The sequence below is a fragment of the Salvelinus fontinalis genome, chromosome 24, assembly GCF_029448725.1.
Source record: "Salvelinus fontinalis isolate EN_2023a chromosome 24, ASM2944872v1, whole genome shotgun sequence".
Taxonomy (NCBI): domain Eukaryota; kingdom Metazoa; phylum Chordata; class Actinopteri; order Salmoniformes; family Salmonidae; genus Salvelinus; species Salvelinus fontinalis.
Window position 1 is genome coordinate 21,260,863 of NC_074688.1, and position 18,788 is coordinate 21,279,650.

General features: G+C 41.9%; 1 protein-coding gene across 2 annotated transcripts in view; it reads left to right on the forward strand.

The window, feature by feature from the left end:
• The first annotated feature begins 237 nt into the window (after window positions 1–237).
• The window catches only part of LOC129822130 (vasodilator-stimulated phosphoprotein-like), a 29,617-nt gene continuing 11,066 nt past the window's right edge, over window positions 238–18,788 (forward strand). Inside the window, exons 1-5 of one of the 2 annotated variants that reach the window (XM_055880102.1) lie at window positions 239–707; window positions 820–872; window positions 13,871–14,042; window positions 16,018–16,198; window positions 16,371–16,437. In XM_055880102.1, the coding sequence (XP_055736077.1) occupies window positions 868–872; window positions 13,871–14,042; window positions 16,018–16,198; window positions 16,371–16,437 (425 nt within the window). In that variant the 5' untranslated portion in view covers window positions 239–707; window positions 820–867. Of the gene's footprint in view, window positions 873–13,870; window positions 14,043–16,017; window positions 16,199–16,370; window positions 16,438–18,788 lie in introns of both variants that reach the window. The other variant, XM_055880103.1, reaches the window with a different exon arrangement.

Here is an 18,788-nt window from a genome sequence, read left to right on the forward strand (position 1 = left end):
AATTATTTGTTTTAGCCTATATAGAGTCTACAGCTAGTTTCTTAAACGAGTTGTTGTCTCACCATTATTAACGTTATGTGCACAACGTTGATTATAGATAGGGCAGTCTTGTTTAGTGCAACAGTCCTATGTTGCTTAAATTCTAAGTACAGTATGTTCCCAACTTTCCACCAACTGCCTTGAACACCCGAATTGGAGTTATGCCTTTCAACCACTAGGGAAAGGCAGAGTGGTGTGGATTTTTCCCAAGGTTAGTGCTATCCGGGATCCTTGGGACATGGACATCCCTAGCCAAAACCCAAACCTTAACCCACTTAAAACGTCCACTTCAATGGGGGGGTAGGGACGTCCTAAGGATACCGTATTGCAATAACTTTTTTTCTAACTACACAGAGGAGGTAACGGTGAACATGGAAAGAAAGCCTACTTCGAGTTGAAAGCTGGAGGCGGGTTGAGTTTAAACACCAATGAAATTACACAGACCGGGAAGGTCTGGAGAAGATTCACAGCATTACCGATCAAGAGTAGTTCCCACTGACAAAATTGAGAAAGAGGCTTTAGTTTGTCCTGACAGTGTTCGCTCGTTTATGGTAGTCTGTTTAGAAAGGAGAGATGAGTCTCGGATCCTGATTGGAGTTGGCAAACGCGCTCCACTACTGTATCCAGTCTTTCAACTCCTCTCTCTCCGAAACCAGGAAATCATCGAGGTGTGCTTCTCTTTATCCTGCTTGTGGGTCGTAGGCTATCCCTTTACGTGTATATAGATGTGTATCTTGCCAATATCGTCGTTTTTATTTTGTTTTTGAACCCCGGGCTTAGATCTGAGGCCGAAAAAACTGCATCGGAGAGGATCTCCACTCTCTAACAATGAGGTAAAGCGATTCAAATCTGATCGGTCTGTTCATTTTGTTTTGTGACTACAACATATCGATTTTGTGCGCTTGTAGTGATCGAGCATGGCTGGTGCAAGTTTTTGTTTGGAGTCATATGATTTATCATATTGTAACTTCGATAGATCTCGAACTGTTTTGGTAGTCTAGTTTTGACTCGAGACCGCCAGACTAAATCAACTTGTTTCAATGCAGAACACCTGATACAATGTATCACTTTGTAGACCTTTGGCATTTTGGAACGGTGATGAGTGAGAGAAGAATCAGAGAAATGCCTGCTCGAGCGGTGTCTGTCCCCTTGTCATACGGTAGTAGCCTGTTGCTCTGTCATAGTTGAACATATTGTCAAGTGGCCTAATTCCAGTACAATAGGCCTAAGCCTAGAGGGCATTAGACCGGGTAATTTGTACTTTACTTGAATTACAATTTGTGTCCCATGGTGATTTACATGTATCATGGAATCAATATTCATTGTGTCCTATTTTGGTGGGAAATGGAACTGCTATCTGTAATGGTGCCCCGTGGTAGAGCACGCTGTTGTGTATCCTAGACATGGAGTTGTCTGGTCAGCTGGCCGGCCATAGTTCCACGTATCCATGCAAGGACCCTATTCCCCCCGTAGTTGGCCAACCAGGCCTGTACACACAACCAAATTGCGCCGAGCATGGAACAAGCCAGTCTACGAATTCCACATCCTGTTGCAGCCTGTGAAGTTGGCAATTACACGCTTTGAAGCCAAGACTAGTTAGGCCTTTTTTGGAATGTTATTTTTTTCCTAACTCAAACACAATGCCCCCTCGCATATCACCTGGGCCTATGTACATTTGTATTCTATAATCTATCTGGGACTCTATCCACAATGTATATTTTTTGTGATTCCATAACCTGTGCAACAAGTTATTTATCTTGAATCTCTCACTGCTTTTGCAAAACCAAGTTGGGTAAGTAAGGCCTTGTATTGTTTTTAACCTGTTGCTGGTCACTTTGGTTTACTTTGTTAAAGCCAACACTGATTTCTAGTCCTAATGAATGAATGGACTCTGGCCCCATCTAAAGAGGTCATGTCATTTACCTTGCTTACATAATGGGTGAGGAATGTAATGTTGTCTGTCACGTAATCAAGTTCATTGTCCTCAGCATAGTTTACCATATGTGAATGTTGAGACAAGTGTAGCCAGCTGGTTAAATGTCCTATGGTTTCTCCCAATACAGGTAGGCCTAGATCCTGAGGTGACCCAAATCTAATAAATAGAAACCTCAGTCAATACATCCTAGGAAGTTTTATTACACAAAGATAACCATATTCTGTGTCCACCCTGGCTGTGCATACATCCTCCCTATAACCATAATCAGCTGAGACAGAGAAACATGGAGGAAACTGTCTCAGACTACACTGTCACACAGGAAATGCATCAGTCTTCGTTAATGGCAGCTGGAGGATTCATTGTTGTTATCAAAGCGACGCCTGCTGTGACTCGCTCCAGGTGTCTGGTACTAACTGACTCCCCCCTGGGCTGGGCTAGCATACAGTAGGCCTACACAGGACACCCTTCAGGTGTAAGGTGGGTGTGAAACATGTCACATTCGATCTAAGAAGTTGCTCCATGCACTGTGTCAAACCATTTTATTTGGTTATGTCACATGTGCCAAATACAACAGATGTAAGGTCTACCTACAGTGAAATGCTTACTTACCACGGTTGGGGTCAATTCAAATTGAAGGGAGGCAATTCAGGAAGTGAACTAAAATGATCAAATCGAAAAAAGGGAATTTGTTTACAATGACTTCTCAATCAAATTAAAAGCAGAAGCTGTTTTATTTCAAAAGTTATTTGTATATATTTTTGTAATTTTAAATTCAAGACACTTCCTGAATTGACTGCCATCAATTTGAATTGAGCCCAACCTGGTTACTTACAAGCTCTTTTCCAACGATGCAGAGTTAAATAATAGAAAACACAAGAATGACGATATATACAAGTAGTACCAATACAGTATCAATATGTAGGGATACATGGTAATTTAGGTAGATATGCACATGTAGGCAGGGGTAAAGTGACTTGGCATCCGGATATATAGTGTCTAGCAAGGAACTGTGTTTGGGGTGATGAAAGGCTGCTCTCACCAGTTACAAATGTTCTCCTTTCACTCTTACCATGTTGCGCACAGTTAAAATGTATATATATATTTTTTTTTACATTTTGGGGAATATTCAGAGGTGGAAACTTTCTGTGGGAATTAACGGGAATATATGGGTATTAATACCATTTAAATGTAGATGGTTTTTTGCATTGGATATATTTACCATATCATATGGAGACAGAAACATAAACCTTTTATCTTATCATAATTAGACATAATTGCAAATAATTAAATCCTTCCAATAGAAAAAATAATAATTTGGTTACGAATTGAACTTTAATTAAATGAGTTGACTCTTCACAGGGGATGATTTCAATGAACAACAAAAGAAAGGAAATATTGAATGATCCCCATTGATCCATTGCATCTCCCAAAAACGTTTTCTGTAAAATGATAGTCTAGAAACTCAAGCTTTGGTTGTCTTCCTCTCAGGCTTCCATGTCTTTTCCCTGGGCGTCCTCAATGTCCACCTCTTGAACATCAGATTCTGAGGCCTCATCTTCATTGCCCCTTTCCACACGTGTTGAGGATGGCTCGTTGTCAGGCTCAAAAAGCCGCAAATTTGCCCAGATGGCCACCAATTTTTCAACCATTGTATTGGTCAGCCTGTTGCGTGCTTTGGTGTGTGTGTGTGTGTGTGTGTGTGTGTGTTCCCAAACAAGGACCAGTTGTGCTCTGAGGCAACAGGGGAAAGAGCCTCAGATCCACAAAGTCCCTACCACCAGGTGGCTGGTGAGATATGTTGGCACGACTGCCATATTGCATCTCCATCCCAAAGCCCTTGCTTGGAAGTGTACTAAACCAGACTGCCAAGAACCTTGCCCTCATCCAGGTCAAGGTGGTGAGACACGGTAGTGATGATACCATAGGGCTTGTTGATATCTGCTAGAAAATAAAGGAGAGCCGCACACTCTAGGAGCTCAGATGCAAAAATATTTAATTACCAACGTTTCGACAGGCAAGCTGTCTTCATCAGGGTACAATCACAGACACTGCGGGATGACTCGTTTATATATAGTGTCAAGACACACAGGTGTCTGTAATCATGGCCAACAGTGGCCTAATATCATTGGTTAATTACTCATATTAAAATGGCATAGAATGAGCAACATACAATTAATACAAATGGATAGCATACGATCATAGACACACTAAAGACCACACAAGCCTACAAACAACCACAATGGCAAAGTCACAACAATCACAAGAATGGCTTCAGATCAAAGTCCACATTAAGACCGAAGGGAGCAAGGGTCTTTAAATTAAATATCCAAGCAGCCTCTCGTCTTAACAATAAATTATCAAGGTCACCCCCTCTCCTAGGGAGGGTGACATGTTCGATGCCAATATAACGCAAAGATGAAATCGAGTGGCCTGCCTCCAAAAAGTGGGCCGCAACTGGGTAGGTCAAGTTTTTGCACCTAATGGTGCTACGATGCTCTGAGATACGTACTTTTAATTCACGCTTTGTTTTACCCACATAATTTTTACCACAAGGACAAGTTATGAGATAAATAACTGCCTTAGTGGAGCACGTAATAACACCTTTGATTGGGATCGATGTCCCTGTTTGTGGATGTTTAAAGGATCTGCATTTATAAGTGCCATTGCATTGGGCACAGCCATTACACTTATAATTACCATCCAATAGGGGCGCAAATAGACGTTGTTCAGGAATATCTTGGGGGGTTAAATCAGTGTACCAATTGGTCTCGGAGATTTCTGCCCCGCGAAAATACGACCAAGGGAAGGTCAGAAAACACATTACCGAGACTATCATCGGATTTAAGAATATGCCAATGTTTGTGAACGATTCCCTTAATTTGTTCAGAGCGCTTTGAATAGCGGGTAGTTAAAATGCAAGAATGCGTCTTTTTGCGAGACTGCCCTTGAAAAAGGTCATGTCTCGTTTTGTTTTGAATTTTCTCAATGGCATTATTAATCTGATCATTTTTGTACCCCCTCTCCTTGAACTTTCTTTGCGTCTCAGCCGTATTTCTGTCGAAATCTGATTGTTTTTTGCAAATTCTTTTGATTCGACAGAATTGGCTGTAGGGCAAACTATTTTTCAAGGGAAGTGGGTGACAACTGTCAGCCCTCAACAAACTGTTACGATCAGTAGGTTTCCTGTAAAGATCAGTGTATAGAACATTATTTTCACACAATATCAGAAGATCAAGAAAACTGATTTGACGTGTATCAGATTGCATAGTAAATCTCAAATGTTCAGAACAGGAGTTAAGAAAATCATGGAACGCCTGGAGCTGTTTTACATCACCCCTCCATAGAACAAAAATATCATCAATATACCGTTTCCAAATAATGATGTTAGGCAAGAAAACATTTTTGAGAGGATTGAAAATAGACTGTTTCTCCATGTAACCAACATACAAATTAGCATAGTTAGGAGCCATGGGGGATCCCATAGCAGTACCCTTCGTCTGAATAAAGAAATCATTTAGAAACATGAAATAGTTGTGTGTAAGTACTATTTCAGCCAATGTTATAATGCATTCACTGGAAGGTAGTTTAGGACCAGTTGTGCTCTGAGGCAACAGGGGAAAGAGCCTCAGATCCACAAAGTCCCTACCACCAGGTGGCTGGTGAGATATGTTGGCACGACTGCCATATTGCATCTCCATCCCAAAGCCCTTGCTTGGAAGTGTACTAAACCAGACTGCCAAGAACCTTGCCCTCATCCAGGTCAAGGTGGTGAGACACGGTAGTGATGATACCATAGGGCTTGTTGATATCTGCACCAGACAGGATGCTCTTGCCAGCATACTTGGGGCCCAACATGTACGTTGCGGCGTGTATGGGCTTCAGGCAGAAGTCTTCACGATGTGTTTCAGAACTGCAGTTTCCTCTGCTTGGAGCAACAGTGACGTGGGCAGGGCAGTATGGATTTCTTCTCTTACATCTGCAAGCAGAGTCTGAACATCAGACCGGATGGAATTGTCTCCCTCAATCTGTGTAAAGGCTACTGCTATAGGTGTCAGGAGTTTCAGGCTGCTTACCACTCTCTCCCAAAATACATCATCCAGGAGGATCCTCTTGACGGGGCTGTCCATATCAGCAGACTGTGATATGGCCATTTCTTCAAGAGACTCCTTCCCCTCCAGGAGACTGTCAAACATGACAACACCACCCCAACGGGTGTTGCTGGGCAGCTTCAATGTGGTGCTCTTATTCTTCTCACTTTGCTTGGTGAGGTAGATTTGCTGCTATAACTTGATGACCCTTCACATACCTAACCATTTCCTTGGCTCTCTTGTAGAGTGCATCCATTGTTTTCAGTGTCATGATGTCCTTGAGGAGCAGATTCAATGCATGAGCAGCACAGCCAATGGGTGTGATGTGAGGGTAGGACACCTTCACTTTAGACCAAGCAGCCTTCATGTTCGCAGTATTTTCTGTCACCAGTGCAAATACCTTCTGTGGTCCAAGGTCATTGATGACTGCCTTCAGCTCTGCAATGTAGAGACTAGAGGACAACCGATTATATTTTTTCAACGCCGATACCGATTATTGAAGGACCGAAAAAGGCTGATACCGATTAATCGTCCAATTTTTATTTATTTATTTGTAATAATGACAATTAAAACAATACTAAATGAACACTTATTTTAACTTAATATAATACATCAATAAAGTCAATTTAGCCTCAAATAAATAATGAAACATGTTCAATTTGGTTTAAATAATGCAAAAACACAGTGTTGGAGAAGAAAGTAAAAGTGCAATATGTGCCATGTAAGAAAGCTAACGTTTAAGTTCCTTTTTAAATTTTTTTTTTTTTAATCCCATTTTCTCCCCAATTTTTCGTGGTATCCAATCGCTAGTAATTACTACCTTGTCTCATCGCTACAACTCCCATACGGGCACGGGAGAGACGAAGGTCGAAAGCCATGCGTCCTCCGAAGCACAACCCAACCAGCCGTACTGCTTCTTAACACAGCGCGCCTCCAACCCGGAAGCCAGCCGCACCAATGTGTCGGAGGAAACACCATGTACCTGGCCCCCCTTGGTTGGCACGCACTGCACCCGGCCCGCCACAGGAGTCGCTGGAGCGCGATGAGACAAGGATATCCCTACCGGCCAAACCCTCCCTACCCCGGACGACGCTATGCCAATTGTGCGTCGCCCCACGGACCTCCCGGTCGCGGCCGGCTGCGACAGAGCCTGGGCGCGAACCCAGTCTCTGGTGGCATTTGGTTATCATTTTGACATGTGCAGCAACCACGTCCAACACAATTAATGTTTCAAGGGTATGTGAAAATTCCTCCCGATTTTAAGACTGTCCATTCCTTGTTTGAGTTAATTTAATCCTCAGCCAGCCAGTGACCTATTGGCTCTCTCAGTACAACACCTCTTTAGCGAACTGGTCAGCTAGTTAACGCTTAGCTTAATTGCTAGTCTGGACTCTTAATAACTAACCTCCAAGGACTGCATTATGTGTGCTGCTTGGACACTGTCACAGGAATAAGTTGTTTATGGACTTTTTTCCCATGGTTCATTCAGACGTTAACGTGTGGAAAAACATGTGCGCCCATGTAGCATGCCTGCCAACCCCTTGGACTGTGTCGACGTGTGTGTGTGTTTGTGGCCTGCTTTAACATGGGAGTCTCAATGTCTAGATGTATCAATAATTCACTCCTCACTCTGTCCTCCTGAGCCCCTGCTTTCTCTCCTATTAAAAATGCATCCATTTCCCAGTCCCTTTTCTCTGCCCTCACTGTTCCATACCTGGGTGGATTGCATTCACTAAAAACAAATGTGAACAAACCTTTTTAAATTTGAATATTGGAATTCTTGCTGGAAACGTTCAACTTGCACTTCTGTTTCTGTGTCTACTGACCACGATCCACATCTCTTTCCTCACACCGTTGTCCCCAGGCAGGGACATCTTTATTTAATTTTTCTTTCTATCACTTCCTCCTTTCGTCACATGCCTTACCTAACAAACATTTAGGTCAACAGTGGGCACATGAGTGGGTAAACTTGAAAGGGTGAGCTTGTGTGTATGTATGAGCGTGTGTCTATTGTTCACTGGTCAGGCTGAGTCAACCCTTATTAGGCATTGCTGGGAGCAGGAAGTGGGCTGTGGCTACAGAGCTGTGTCACAGGAAGTGGGAGATTGTATCACAGACTGGAGAGCGGTGAAGTGGGAGAAGATATGAAAAAGGAGAGAAATGAGGCATGCTCTCTGACAGTCTGCTCCCTCTCCTTCGCTCTGTCTTCCTCTCGGTCTTCACACTTACTAGACTTTTAGCCAAAATACCGTGGGCTACACATATACTGCAATGTAAACTAGCAAACTTGTTGTGAAAGAGCAAGTAAGGCATTTTACTGTAATAGTGAACGTGACAGTAACTTGAAACTAGCTAGCAGGAGTTAGATGTGTAATGTCAGCTAATTTGATGTGTAGGGATGAGAAAATAAACCCTTTTAATTGTCTGCACATGCTTTTGGATTGTTGCTTTATTCAATATTGTAATGTTTTAGAAGAAAAGTTGCTCAGATTGTTAAGTAGTTTGCTTAGTGGCTACTGTGAAAGATAGGGCAAGGATGTAATGTGAATTGAAAAGTAGATATCTACAGTTGAAGTCGGAAGTTGACTTACACCTTATCCAAATACATTTAAAATTAGTTTTTCACAATTCTTGATATTTAATCCTAGCAAAAATTCCCTGTTTTAGGTCAGTTAGATCACCACTTTTTATTTTAAGAATGTGAAATAGTGGAGAATTATTTATTTTATTTATTTCATCACATTCCCAGTGGGTCAGAAGTTTACATGCACTCAATTAGTATTTGGTAGCATTGCCTTTAATTTATTTAACTTGGGTGAAATGTTTCGGGTAGCCTTCCACAAGCTTTCCACAATAAGTTGGGTGAATTTTGGCCTATTCCTCCTGACAGAACTTGTGTAACTGAGCCAGGTTTGTAGGCCTCCTTGCTCGCACACGCCTTTTCAGTTCTGCCCACAAATGTTCTATAGGATTGAGGTCAGGGCTTTGTGATGGCCACTCCAATACCTTGACTTTGTTGTCCTTAAGCCATTTTGCCACAACTTTGGAAGTATGCTTGGGGTCATTGTCCATTTGGAAGACCCATTTGCGACCAAGCTTTAACTTCCTGACTGATGTCTTGAGATGTTGCTTCAATATATCCACATAATTTTCTTACCTCATGATGCCATCTATTTTGTGAAGTGCACCAGACCCTCCTGCAACAAAGCACCCCCACAACATGATGATGCCACCCCCGTGCTTCACGGTTGGGATGGTGTTCTTAGGCTTGCAAGCGTCCTCCTTTTTCCTTCAAACATAACGATGGTCATAATGGCCAAACAGTTCTATTTTTGTTTCATCAGACCAGAGGACATTTCTCCAAAAAGTACAATCTTTGTCCCCATGTGCAGTTGCAAACCGTAGTCAAGCTTTTTTTTATGGCGGTTTTGTAGCAGTGGCTTCTTCCTTGCTGAGCAGCCTTTCAGGTTAATTCGATATAAGACTTGTTTTACTGTGGATATAGATACTTTTGTACCTGTTTCCTCCAGCATCTTCACAAGGTCCTTTGCTGCTGTTCTGGGATTGATTTCCATTTTCGCACCAAAATACATGAATCTCTAGGAGACAGAACGCGTCTCCTTCCTGAGCGGTGTGACGGCTACGTGGTCCCATGGTGTTTATACTTGCGTACTATTGTTTGTACAGATGATCGTGGTACCTTCAGGCGTTTGGAAACTGCTCCCAAGGATGAGCCAGAATTGTGGAGGTCTACAATTTTTTTTTTTTAGGTCTTGGCTGATTTCTTTTGATTTTCCTATGATGTCAAGCAAAGAGGCACTGAGTTTGAAGGTAGGCCTTGAAATACATCCACAGGTACACCTCCCAATTGACTCAAATGATGTCAATTAGCTTATCAGAAGCTTCTAAAGCCATGACATAATTTTGGGGAATTTTCCAAGCTGCTTAAAGGCACAGTCAACTTAGTGGATGTAAACTTCTGACCAACTGGAACTGTGATAAGGTGAATTGAAGGTGAAATAATATCTGTAAACAATTGTTGGAAAAATGACTTGTGTCATGCACAAAGTAGATGTCCTAACCGACTTGCCAAAACTAGAGTTTGTTAACAAGAAATTTGGAGTGGTTGAAAAAACAGTTTTGACTTCTCCTGTATGTGTGAGCCTTGACATGAGCCAGAGCATCGGGGAGGCCCTCACCATCTGTCATTGTCACCCTGCCAGCACCATGTCACCATGCCTGGCTCTAGGTAGTGACACTGGTCTGTCAGTGCCACTGCACATAAGCCTACTTGCGTAACACTGCAGGCCTCTGCTATAGATCGGTTTGTATTTCCATTAGTGTCTACATTTTGTTTAATTTCTCTTATATACCAGGTGCTGTGAAAGTGCCATGGTTTGTATGTATTTGCTGTTACATTTTCCCTAAGAACATGTTGCATTTACAGTGTTATTTTTCTGTCTGTGGGACTTAATGCAAAGCTGCCCCAGGAGCCTGCATGGCAGTCAGCTGTCTGTAGGGGCTCTCCCTGTGGGTGGGTGGGAGGAGATGTTGATGTTGTGCAGGTGGAAGGTTCCAGATCCTCCTCTCAGACCCGGAGCACAGCAGAGCTTCCGGTCTTTGTCAGCCTTCATTGTTGTTCCCAAACAATCTTATTTTGGATCAAACCATCTCTCCTCTTGTCATAAAATTTGCCATTTAATGGGCCCCTCCATGAAAAGAGTGCATTTTGTGTCCCTTTTGATATTTTAAGTAGAAATTGTGGACCAATATTGAATTTTAGAAGCCTGTTATATTAAATGAAGTGCATTTTAACATAGACCACATGGCGAATTCAATAAATCAGATTTTAAATATGAATTAAGACTTGCTAAAGTGCCGAAATTCTTCATTTTGACATGTCCCTTTGTGTATCCTCTTTATTTATTTAACCTTTATTTAACTAGGCAAGTCAGTTAAGAACTCATTCTTATTTTCAATGACAGCCTAGCAACAGTGGGTTAACTGCCTTGTTCAGTGGCAGAACGACAGATTTGTACCTTGTCAGCTAGGGGATTCTAACCAATAGGCTACCTGCCGCCTCTGTGTTCTAGGAAGATTTTAACCCACTTAACCCCAACATTTAACCCACTTAACACCAAGTTTTGACAATCATTGTAAAGCCCAAGTTATTTTCTTGGTTGACGAAGTAATTTCTGAAGATGACATAAATCCTAATCTGATTTAGTGATTAATTTACATCTGTCCCTCTTTAAGGCCAACCCTGTTACTTTCACTGAACTCCTGTTTTAATACGCTGAAATTATTCCTTTTTTAAATAGTATTTTCAAAGGAAACATTGAAAATCAAACATCATCGTGTAAAAGCAGGTGAGCTGGTTCTATTCTTTTTGTCCAATTTCTGCTGTTTTGTGTTGGAAAACCCAGCGGGTCGAGTATAACACGTCAACCCTGTTACTCATAGGAGGTTAGAAATGTTTTAACAATTTGAAACATTTTTATGAAGCTTACATTCAATTGCCACTCGCTGTTGCAAACAAGTTTCAATTCCTCATCACAAGGAAATTCATGGCTGATTTTAAGATGAAGTCGTCAACTCTAACGTTCAATTTGGCACTAACTATAGTAATTTTTAATTTAACTTCTTGAGATGGGTAAACATGTTTTTTATGAAATTGAACATGTGCTTTTTATGACAGATTACACCTAATTTTAACATTTGATCAAAAGTATATATATTTTTTTACCAAGTTACACTTCTCAAAAGGCACCAAATTGGTGGAATGACCCTACTGCGTTCCTGCTCTTTTACTCCCTCTGTGTCTCTCCTTGTCTGTCTGGTCTGTTTCACCTACTCTTCCTCTATCTCTTCCCACACTGTCTTCCACTCTTTCACACACACTAACATCTGGTAAATGCATCAGTGCATATATTGTCATAATACACATGTCAAGGGAGGGCCTACACTTTGACTATACACTCACAGGTGTATAAATGGCCTGTTGATTGTGATGAAGAGTAGGTAATACACCATTCAATATGGTGTATTACCTGTTGCCTCCCCCCTTCATTAAGAGTTTATTGTGCTGGCTTGCATCAGTGGGTCCATTGACAGCCATAGTGTGACAGTGGCTGGGTGAGTTTGACCAGAGCAACTGGATGATGGACTGGCTCAACTCTCAAGCATGTCTTGTTTATGGCAGCATGTGACCTGGCTAATGTTTCTGATTCTTTCTCCCCCTCTGCTCCCTGTTCCGTCTTCTCCCCTCCCTCTCTTCCTACACCACTGTACTCCACCATACTTGCCCCTGGTTCCCTCCTCCATCATTGACCCCTCCCCCAACACATCCCTTAAGTTTGTTTTGCATAATAAATAATTACATTGTACAATAACTGATTTTTCAACTCCCGATACCGATTTATTGGAAGACCAAAAAAAGCCGATACCAATTAATCGGCCGTTTTTTAAATATATATATAAATTTGTAATTAATGACAATTACAACAATACTGAATGAACAATGAACACTTTTATTTTAACTTAATATAATACAGAAATAAAATCTATTTGGTCTCAAATTAAATAATGAAACATGTTCAATTTGGTTTAAATAATGCAAAAACAGTGTTGGAGAAGAAAGTAAAAGTGCAATATGTGCCATGTAAAAAAAGCTAACGTTTAAGTTCCTTGCTCAGAACATGTGAAAGCTGGTAGTTCCTTTTAACATGAGTCTTCAATATTCCCAGGTAAGAAGTTTTAGGTTGTAGTTATTATAGGAATTATAGGACTTTCTCTCTATACCATTTGTATTTCATATACCTTTGACTATTGGATGTTCTTATAGGCACTTTAGTATTGCCAGCCTAATCTCGGGAGTTGATAGGCTTGAAGTCATTAACAGCGCTGTGCATCCCAGCATTGCTAAGAGCTGCTGTTTGAATGAATACTTACGAGCCTGCTGCTGCCTACCACCGCTCAGTCAGACTGCTCTATCAAATCTTATACGTAATTATAATAAACACACAGAAATACAAGCCTTTGGTCATTAATATGGTCAAATCCGGAAACTATAATTTCGAAAACATAACATTTATTATTTCAGTGAAATACGGAACCGTTCCGTATTTTATCGAACGGGTGGCAACCCTAAGTCTAATCTGGCAAATTAATTAGTCTTTGTTAGGAATAAATTACCTTTCAACAGTTCGCAACGAGCCAGGCGGCCCAAACTACTGCATATACTCTGCTTGCAATGAACACAAGAGAATTTACACAATTTCCCTAGTTAATATTGCTGCTAACATTAATTTATTTTAACTACATATGCAGGTTTTAAAAAATATACTTGTGTAGATTTTAAGAAAGGCATTGATGTTTATGGTTAGGTACATTATTGCAACGATTGTGCTTTTTTCTGATAAATCAAGTTGAAGTAGGCTGTGATTCGATGGTAAATTAACAGGCACCGCATTGATTATATGCAATGCAGAACAAGCTAGTTAACCTAGTAATATCATCACCATGTGTAGTTAACTAGTGATTATGTAAAGATTGATTAAAAAATAATAAGTTTAATGCTAGCTAGCAACTTACACCTTGGCTCCTTGCAGCCACAAGGTCATTTTGATGCTGCACTCGCGTAACAGGTGGTCAGCCTGCCACGCAGTCTCCTCGTGGATTGCAATGTAATCGGCCATAATCGGCGTCCAAAAAGGCAGATTACCGGTTGTTATGGAAACTTGAAATCGGCCATGCCGATTTAATCGGTCGACCTCTAACAATAACTCTCTTTCTGTCTCTCCATTAGTGAGTCCAGTATCTGCCAGGCTCGGGCCACGGTGATGATCTATGATGATGGGAATAAGAAGTGGCTCCCGGCAGGAACAGGGCCCCAGAACTTCAGCAGGGTCCAGATCTACCACAACCCCTCTACTAACGCCTTCAGAGTGGTGGGACGCAAGATGCAGACAGATCAACAGGTTGTGTGTATGTGTGTGTGTGTGTGCGCATCTATTTACATTATCTATTACTATGGGTTTAAGTCTGTGTGCGTGCATGTTTCACTGATTGTGTGATGTTGTACATCAACAGTACCAACAAGCCCTACCAGCTGTACAACTGTGAATCAGCCATTTTTCCACCTGTGGCCATGCGCAGGCAGACTAACACCACTAACTTCCTCAGTAATGCAAGCACAGACTCTACACCAGGTTCTCTGTGCTGGGTCAAAGAGCTGTGTTCTGTCTACTATAGTTCCCCCATAAGGGCCAATAGGCTAATACAGGCCTGGGTGGCATGGAGCACATGGGGCCGATCAATACTTATACCACCTCTACTGTTACAGCTTTAACAATAAAACTAGAAAACAGCACTATATATACTGAACAGAAATATAAATGCAACATGTAAAGTGTTGATTTCATGTGCTGAAATAAAAGATCCCATAAATTATCCATACCCACAAAAAGCTTATTTCTCTCTAATTTTGTGCACACAGTTGTTTACATCCTTGCTAGTGAGTATTTCTCATTTGTCAAGATAATCCATCCACCTGACAGGTGTGGCATATCAAGAAGCTGATTAAACAGCATGATCATTACACAGGTGCACCTTGTGCTGGGGACAATAAAAGGCCACTCTAAAATGTGCAGTTGTGGCACACTAGACAATGCCACAGTCTAAAGTTTTGAGGGAGTTTGCAATTGGCATGATGACTGCAAGAATGTCCACCAGAGCTGTTGCCAGAGAATGTATTTTTTTTTAGAGGATTTGGCAGTACGTCCAACCGCCCTCACAACCGCAGACCACTTGTAACCATGCCAGCCCAGGACCTCCACATCTGGCTTCTTAACCTGAGTGATCATCTGAGGTCAGCCATCCAGACAGCTGATTAAACTGAGGAGTATTTCTGTCTGTAATAAAGCCCTTTTATAGGGAAAAACTGATTGGCTGGGCCTGGCTCCCAAATGGGTGGGCCTATTCCCACCCATGGTTGCATCCCCCTGCCCAGTCATGTACAATCTATTGATTAGGGCCTAATTTTTTTAATGATTTTCCTTTTATGAACTGTAACTCAGTAAAATCGTTGCATTTATGTTCAGTATAGATACAGTAGCTCACCACCCCATCCCCCTCCCTCTTCTCCCCCTCTCCATACCATCCTCTCATTAAACATCCAGTCGCCTGAGTGTTCCCCATAGACGTATGTTTCCTGAAAGATGGTTGGCCAGCTCAACCACTTCCTGTGACAATTTTAAGGATGCCTTCCCCATCTCTCATCTCTGTCGTCTCTGTTTGCGTCTCTCTCCTCCCTCCCTCTCCTTCGTTCTCTTGCTCTCTCTCTTTCTGAGTATCTTTGTCCCTTCTCTCTGTGTCTGCGTCTCTCTCTCCCTGACTCTTTTGGCGCGGGGAGTTAAGGTGCTCTCTCCTCCGCTCTGTGGAATTCAGGGGTTGTAAAACAGAAACGATGCATCAGCACATTCAGACTGAGTCACTCAAACCCAGAGCACCGTGACTTGTATTGAATCACCAGGTTGGTGCCACCTGCTGGATGGATATAAACCTAGGGTGCATTTATCTTGTCCAAACTGGCTTCCTCTCCTTGATCTGAAAGCACAGGCTGAGTGCAATATGGAAAAAGCTTTCAATTAGGGAAGTTTAGACTGAGATGCACCCTAAACACGAACACTTAGAGCTGGGCGATATATCCTCTATACCGGAATGGATCCACATACCGGTATGGATTTTTATCACTGAGTGTCAGTATTATTGTCTAGTATTGCCATAACCAATGTAGTTCCATACAACATGAGTAAAGACAGTTCTCTTATCTAAAATCTGCAGTTTGTCCATTTCAACCTTGTGGAGCATCACCTTGTTTTTTGATAAAGAAGTGGTATCCATGATCTGCCAATGTTGGGAGTGTCTTGACTCCGACCCCCTTCTCTCTCTAAGGTGGTGATTAACTGTCCGATTGTGAAAGGCCTGAAGTACAATGAGGCCACGCCCAACTTCCACCAGTGGCGGGACGCGCGGCAGGTGTGGGGGCTCAACTTTGGCAGTAAGGAGGATGCTGCCCTCTTCGCCAACGGAATCACCCACGCACTGGAAGTACTCAATTCCCTGTCAGACGCAGGTACTATTAGAATGGCTCCTACATGCAGCCTCAATATGTTTTGCAATTATTCTAAAGGCACAGCACTGTCTGAGAAAGAATTGCGAGAGATGCATGTGTTGAAACATGAGCATGACTTGCACCTCACAGCTTTCTTCCTAAGTCATACTCTCTTTCCCCTCTCTACCTCCAGGTTACGCTACCCTCCCCCGCCCAGTGTCAAATGGACCCTCCCCAGAGGAACTGGAACAGCAGCGGAGGTACCAAGTGTGGGATATCTGGGGTGGGGGGGAAGAGTACAGTACACTCACCTTTACTTCCAGATTGAGTTGTAATTAAGGGTCAATACAAGTATCATGACAAAATATCTTTGTATGACCAGAGTCCCACTGGCCTGGTTTTACATAACCACACATGCACACTGACTCAAAGGATTTGTCGGCATTAGCCTTACGCTGCTTAGCCCTCAGCCAGCCTCTTGAGGACGGAGTCTGTAAAGCAAATGAAGGTCAACTCTTTGATGTCAAAATCTATACTTTCCCACCAACTCCTCTCCCTGTGGACCCCACACTCGCCAAGGATACACCCAGCTTTTACCCCTAATCTCATTTAGTCTAATGGGCAATATATAACACACTGGGGATACTCTGGGATAGGCTGGCGAGATTGTCCATCAAATGCTGGTAGTAATGGTCACAGATAAGATTGTCAAAATGGTACCGACGGTAAGGGGCGACATCTTACGAGGTCCAACTCATTTGCTATATAGTGACTTTTATCATGTTTATCTTAACTTCTTTTGTACAGAAAGTTCATAATATTATCACATATGACCGCCTAAGCACTTCTGGGCATCAGATCGACAGTTACTTACCTTTATTACCTTTGATTTCAACTCAGCTGTTCCACTGTTCATACCAGACCCTATTACCATTGTTCCATGGGCTACCAAAATGCTGTAGGCGTAGACACTGGAGGGGATGGCTTCCGTCTTATCGGCTCTTAACCAACCATGCTATTTTGTTTTAGTTTTTTCGCGTTATTTGTAACATGTTTTGTACATAATGTTGCTGCAACTGTCTCTTATGACCGAAAATATCTTCTGGACATCAGGACTAGGATTACTCACCTGAAATTGAGCAAGGAGTTCTTCAATGAGTCGGACGCGAGGGATATTCTACAGACACCTGACCAGGCCCAGATCCCCGTGATTCGCTGGAAAGGGAGATGTAGGTTTCGCGGAAAGAGATCCGGATGCTTTATGAGGATCAGGCGACGAGTGGCTAATCTGCCCTTGCCTTCCGTTCTGCTAGCTATCGTTCAATCGATGGAAAAGAAATGGGACTAACTGAAAGCACGTATATCATACCAACGGGACATTAAAAACTGTAATATCTTATGTTTAACCGAGTCGTGGTTGAACGACAACTACCTCTTATGGCTGAGATCGGCTAAGATCCCGTTAACGGGATCGATTTGACAACAGCCAGTGAAAGTGCAGGGTACCAAATTCAAACAGATCTCATAATTAAAATTCCTCAAACATACAAGTATTTCACACCATTTTAAAGATAAACTTGTTAATCCCACCACAGTGTCCGATTTAAAAAAAAAAAAAAAGGCTTTACAACGAAAGCACACCAAACGATTATGTTAGGTCAGTACCTAGTCACAGAAAAGCACAGCCATTTTTCCAGCCAAAGAGATGAGTCACAAAAAGCAGAAATAGAGAGAAAATTATTCACTAACCTTTGATGATCTTCATCAGATGACACTCATAGGACTTCATGTTACACAATACATATATGTTTTGTTCGATAAAGTTCATATTTATATCCAAAAACCTGTTTGCATTGGCGCGTTACGTTCAGTAATGTTTTGCTTCCAAAACATCCGGTGATTTTGCAGAGAGCCACATCAATTTACAGAAACACTCATCATAAATGTTGATGAAAATACAAGTGTTATGCATGGAACTTTAGATAAACCTCTCCTTAATGCAACCGCTGTGTCAGATTTCAAAACAGCTTTACCGAAAAAGCACATCTGAGTACAGCGCTCAGAGACCAAAACAAGCCATACAGAAAGTCAGAAATAGCATTATAAATATTCACTTACGTTTGATGACCTTCATCAGAATGCACTCCCAGGAATCCCAGTTCCACAATAAATGTTTGTTTTGTTCGCTAAAGTCCATCATTTATGTCCAAATACCGCCTTTTTGTTCGCGTGTGAGTTTGTATTTGTGAACTCAACGACTCAAGTCCAGGCGAAAGTTCAGACGAAAAGTTAAAAATGTTATATTACAGTTTGTAGAAACATGTCAAACGATGTATAGAATCAATCTTTAGGATGGTTTTAACAAATCTTCAATAATGTTCCAACCGGAGAATTCCTTTGTCTTTAGAATTGCAATGGAATGCAGGTCGCTCTCACGTGAGCGCGCGTGATCAGCTCATGCCACTCTGGCAGACCTGTTACTCAATCAGCTCTCATTTGTCCCCACTTCACAGTAGAAGCATCAAACAAGGTTCTAAAAACTGTTGCCATCTAGTGGAAGCCTTAGGAAGTGCAATATGACCCCATAGACACTATATTTGATAGGCAATGA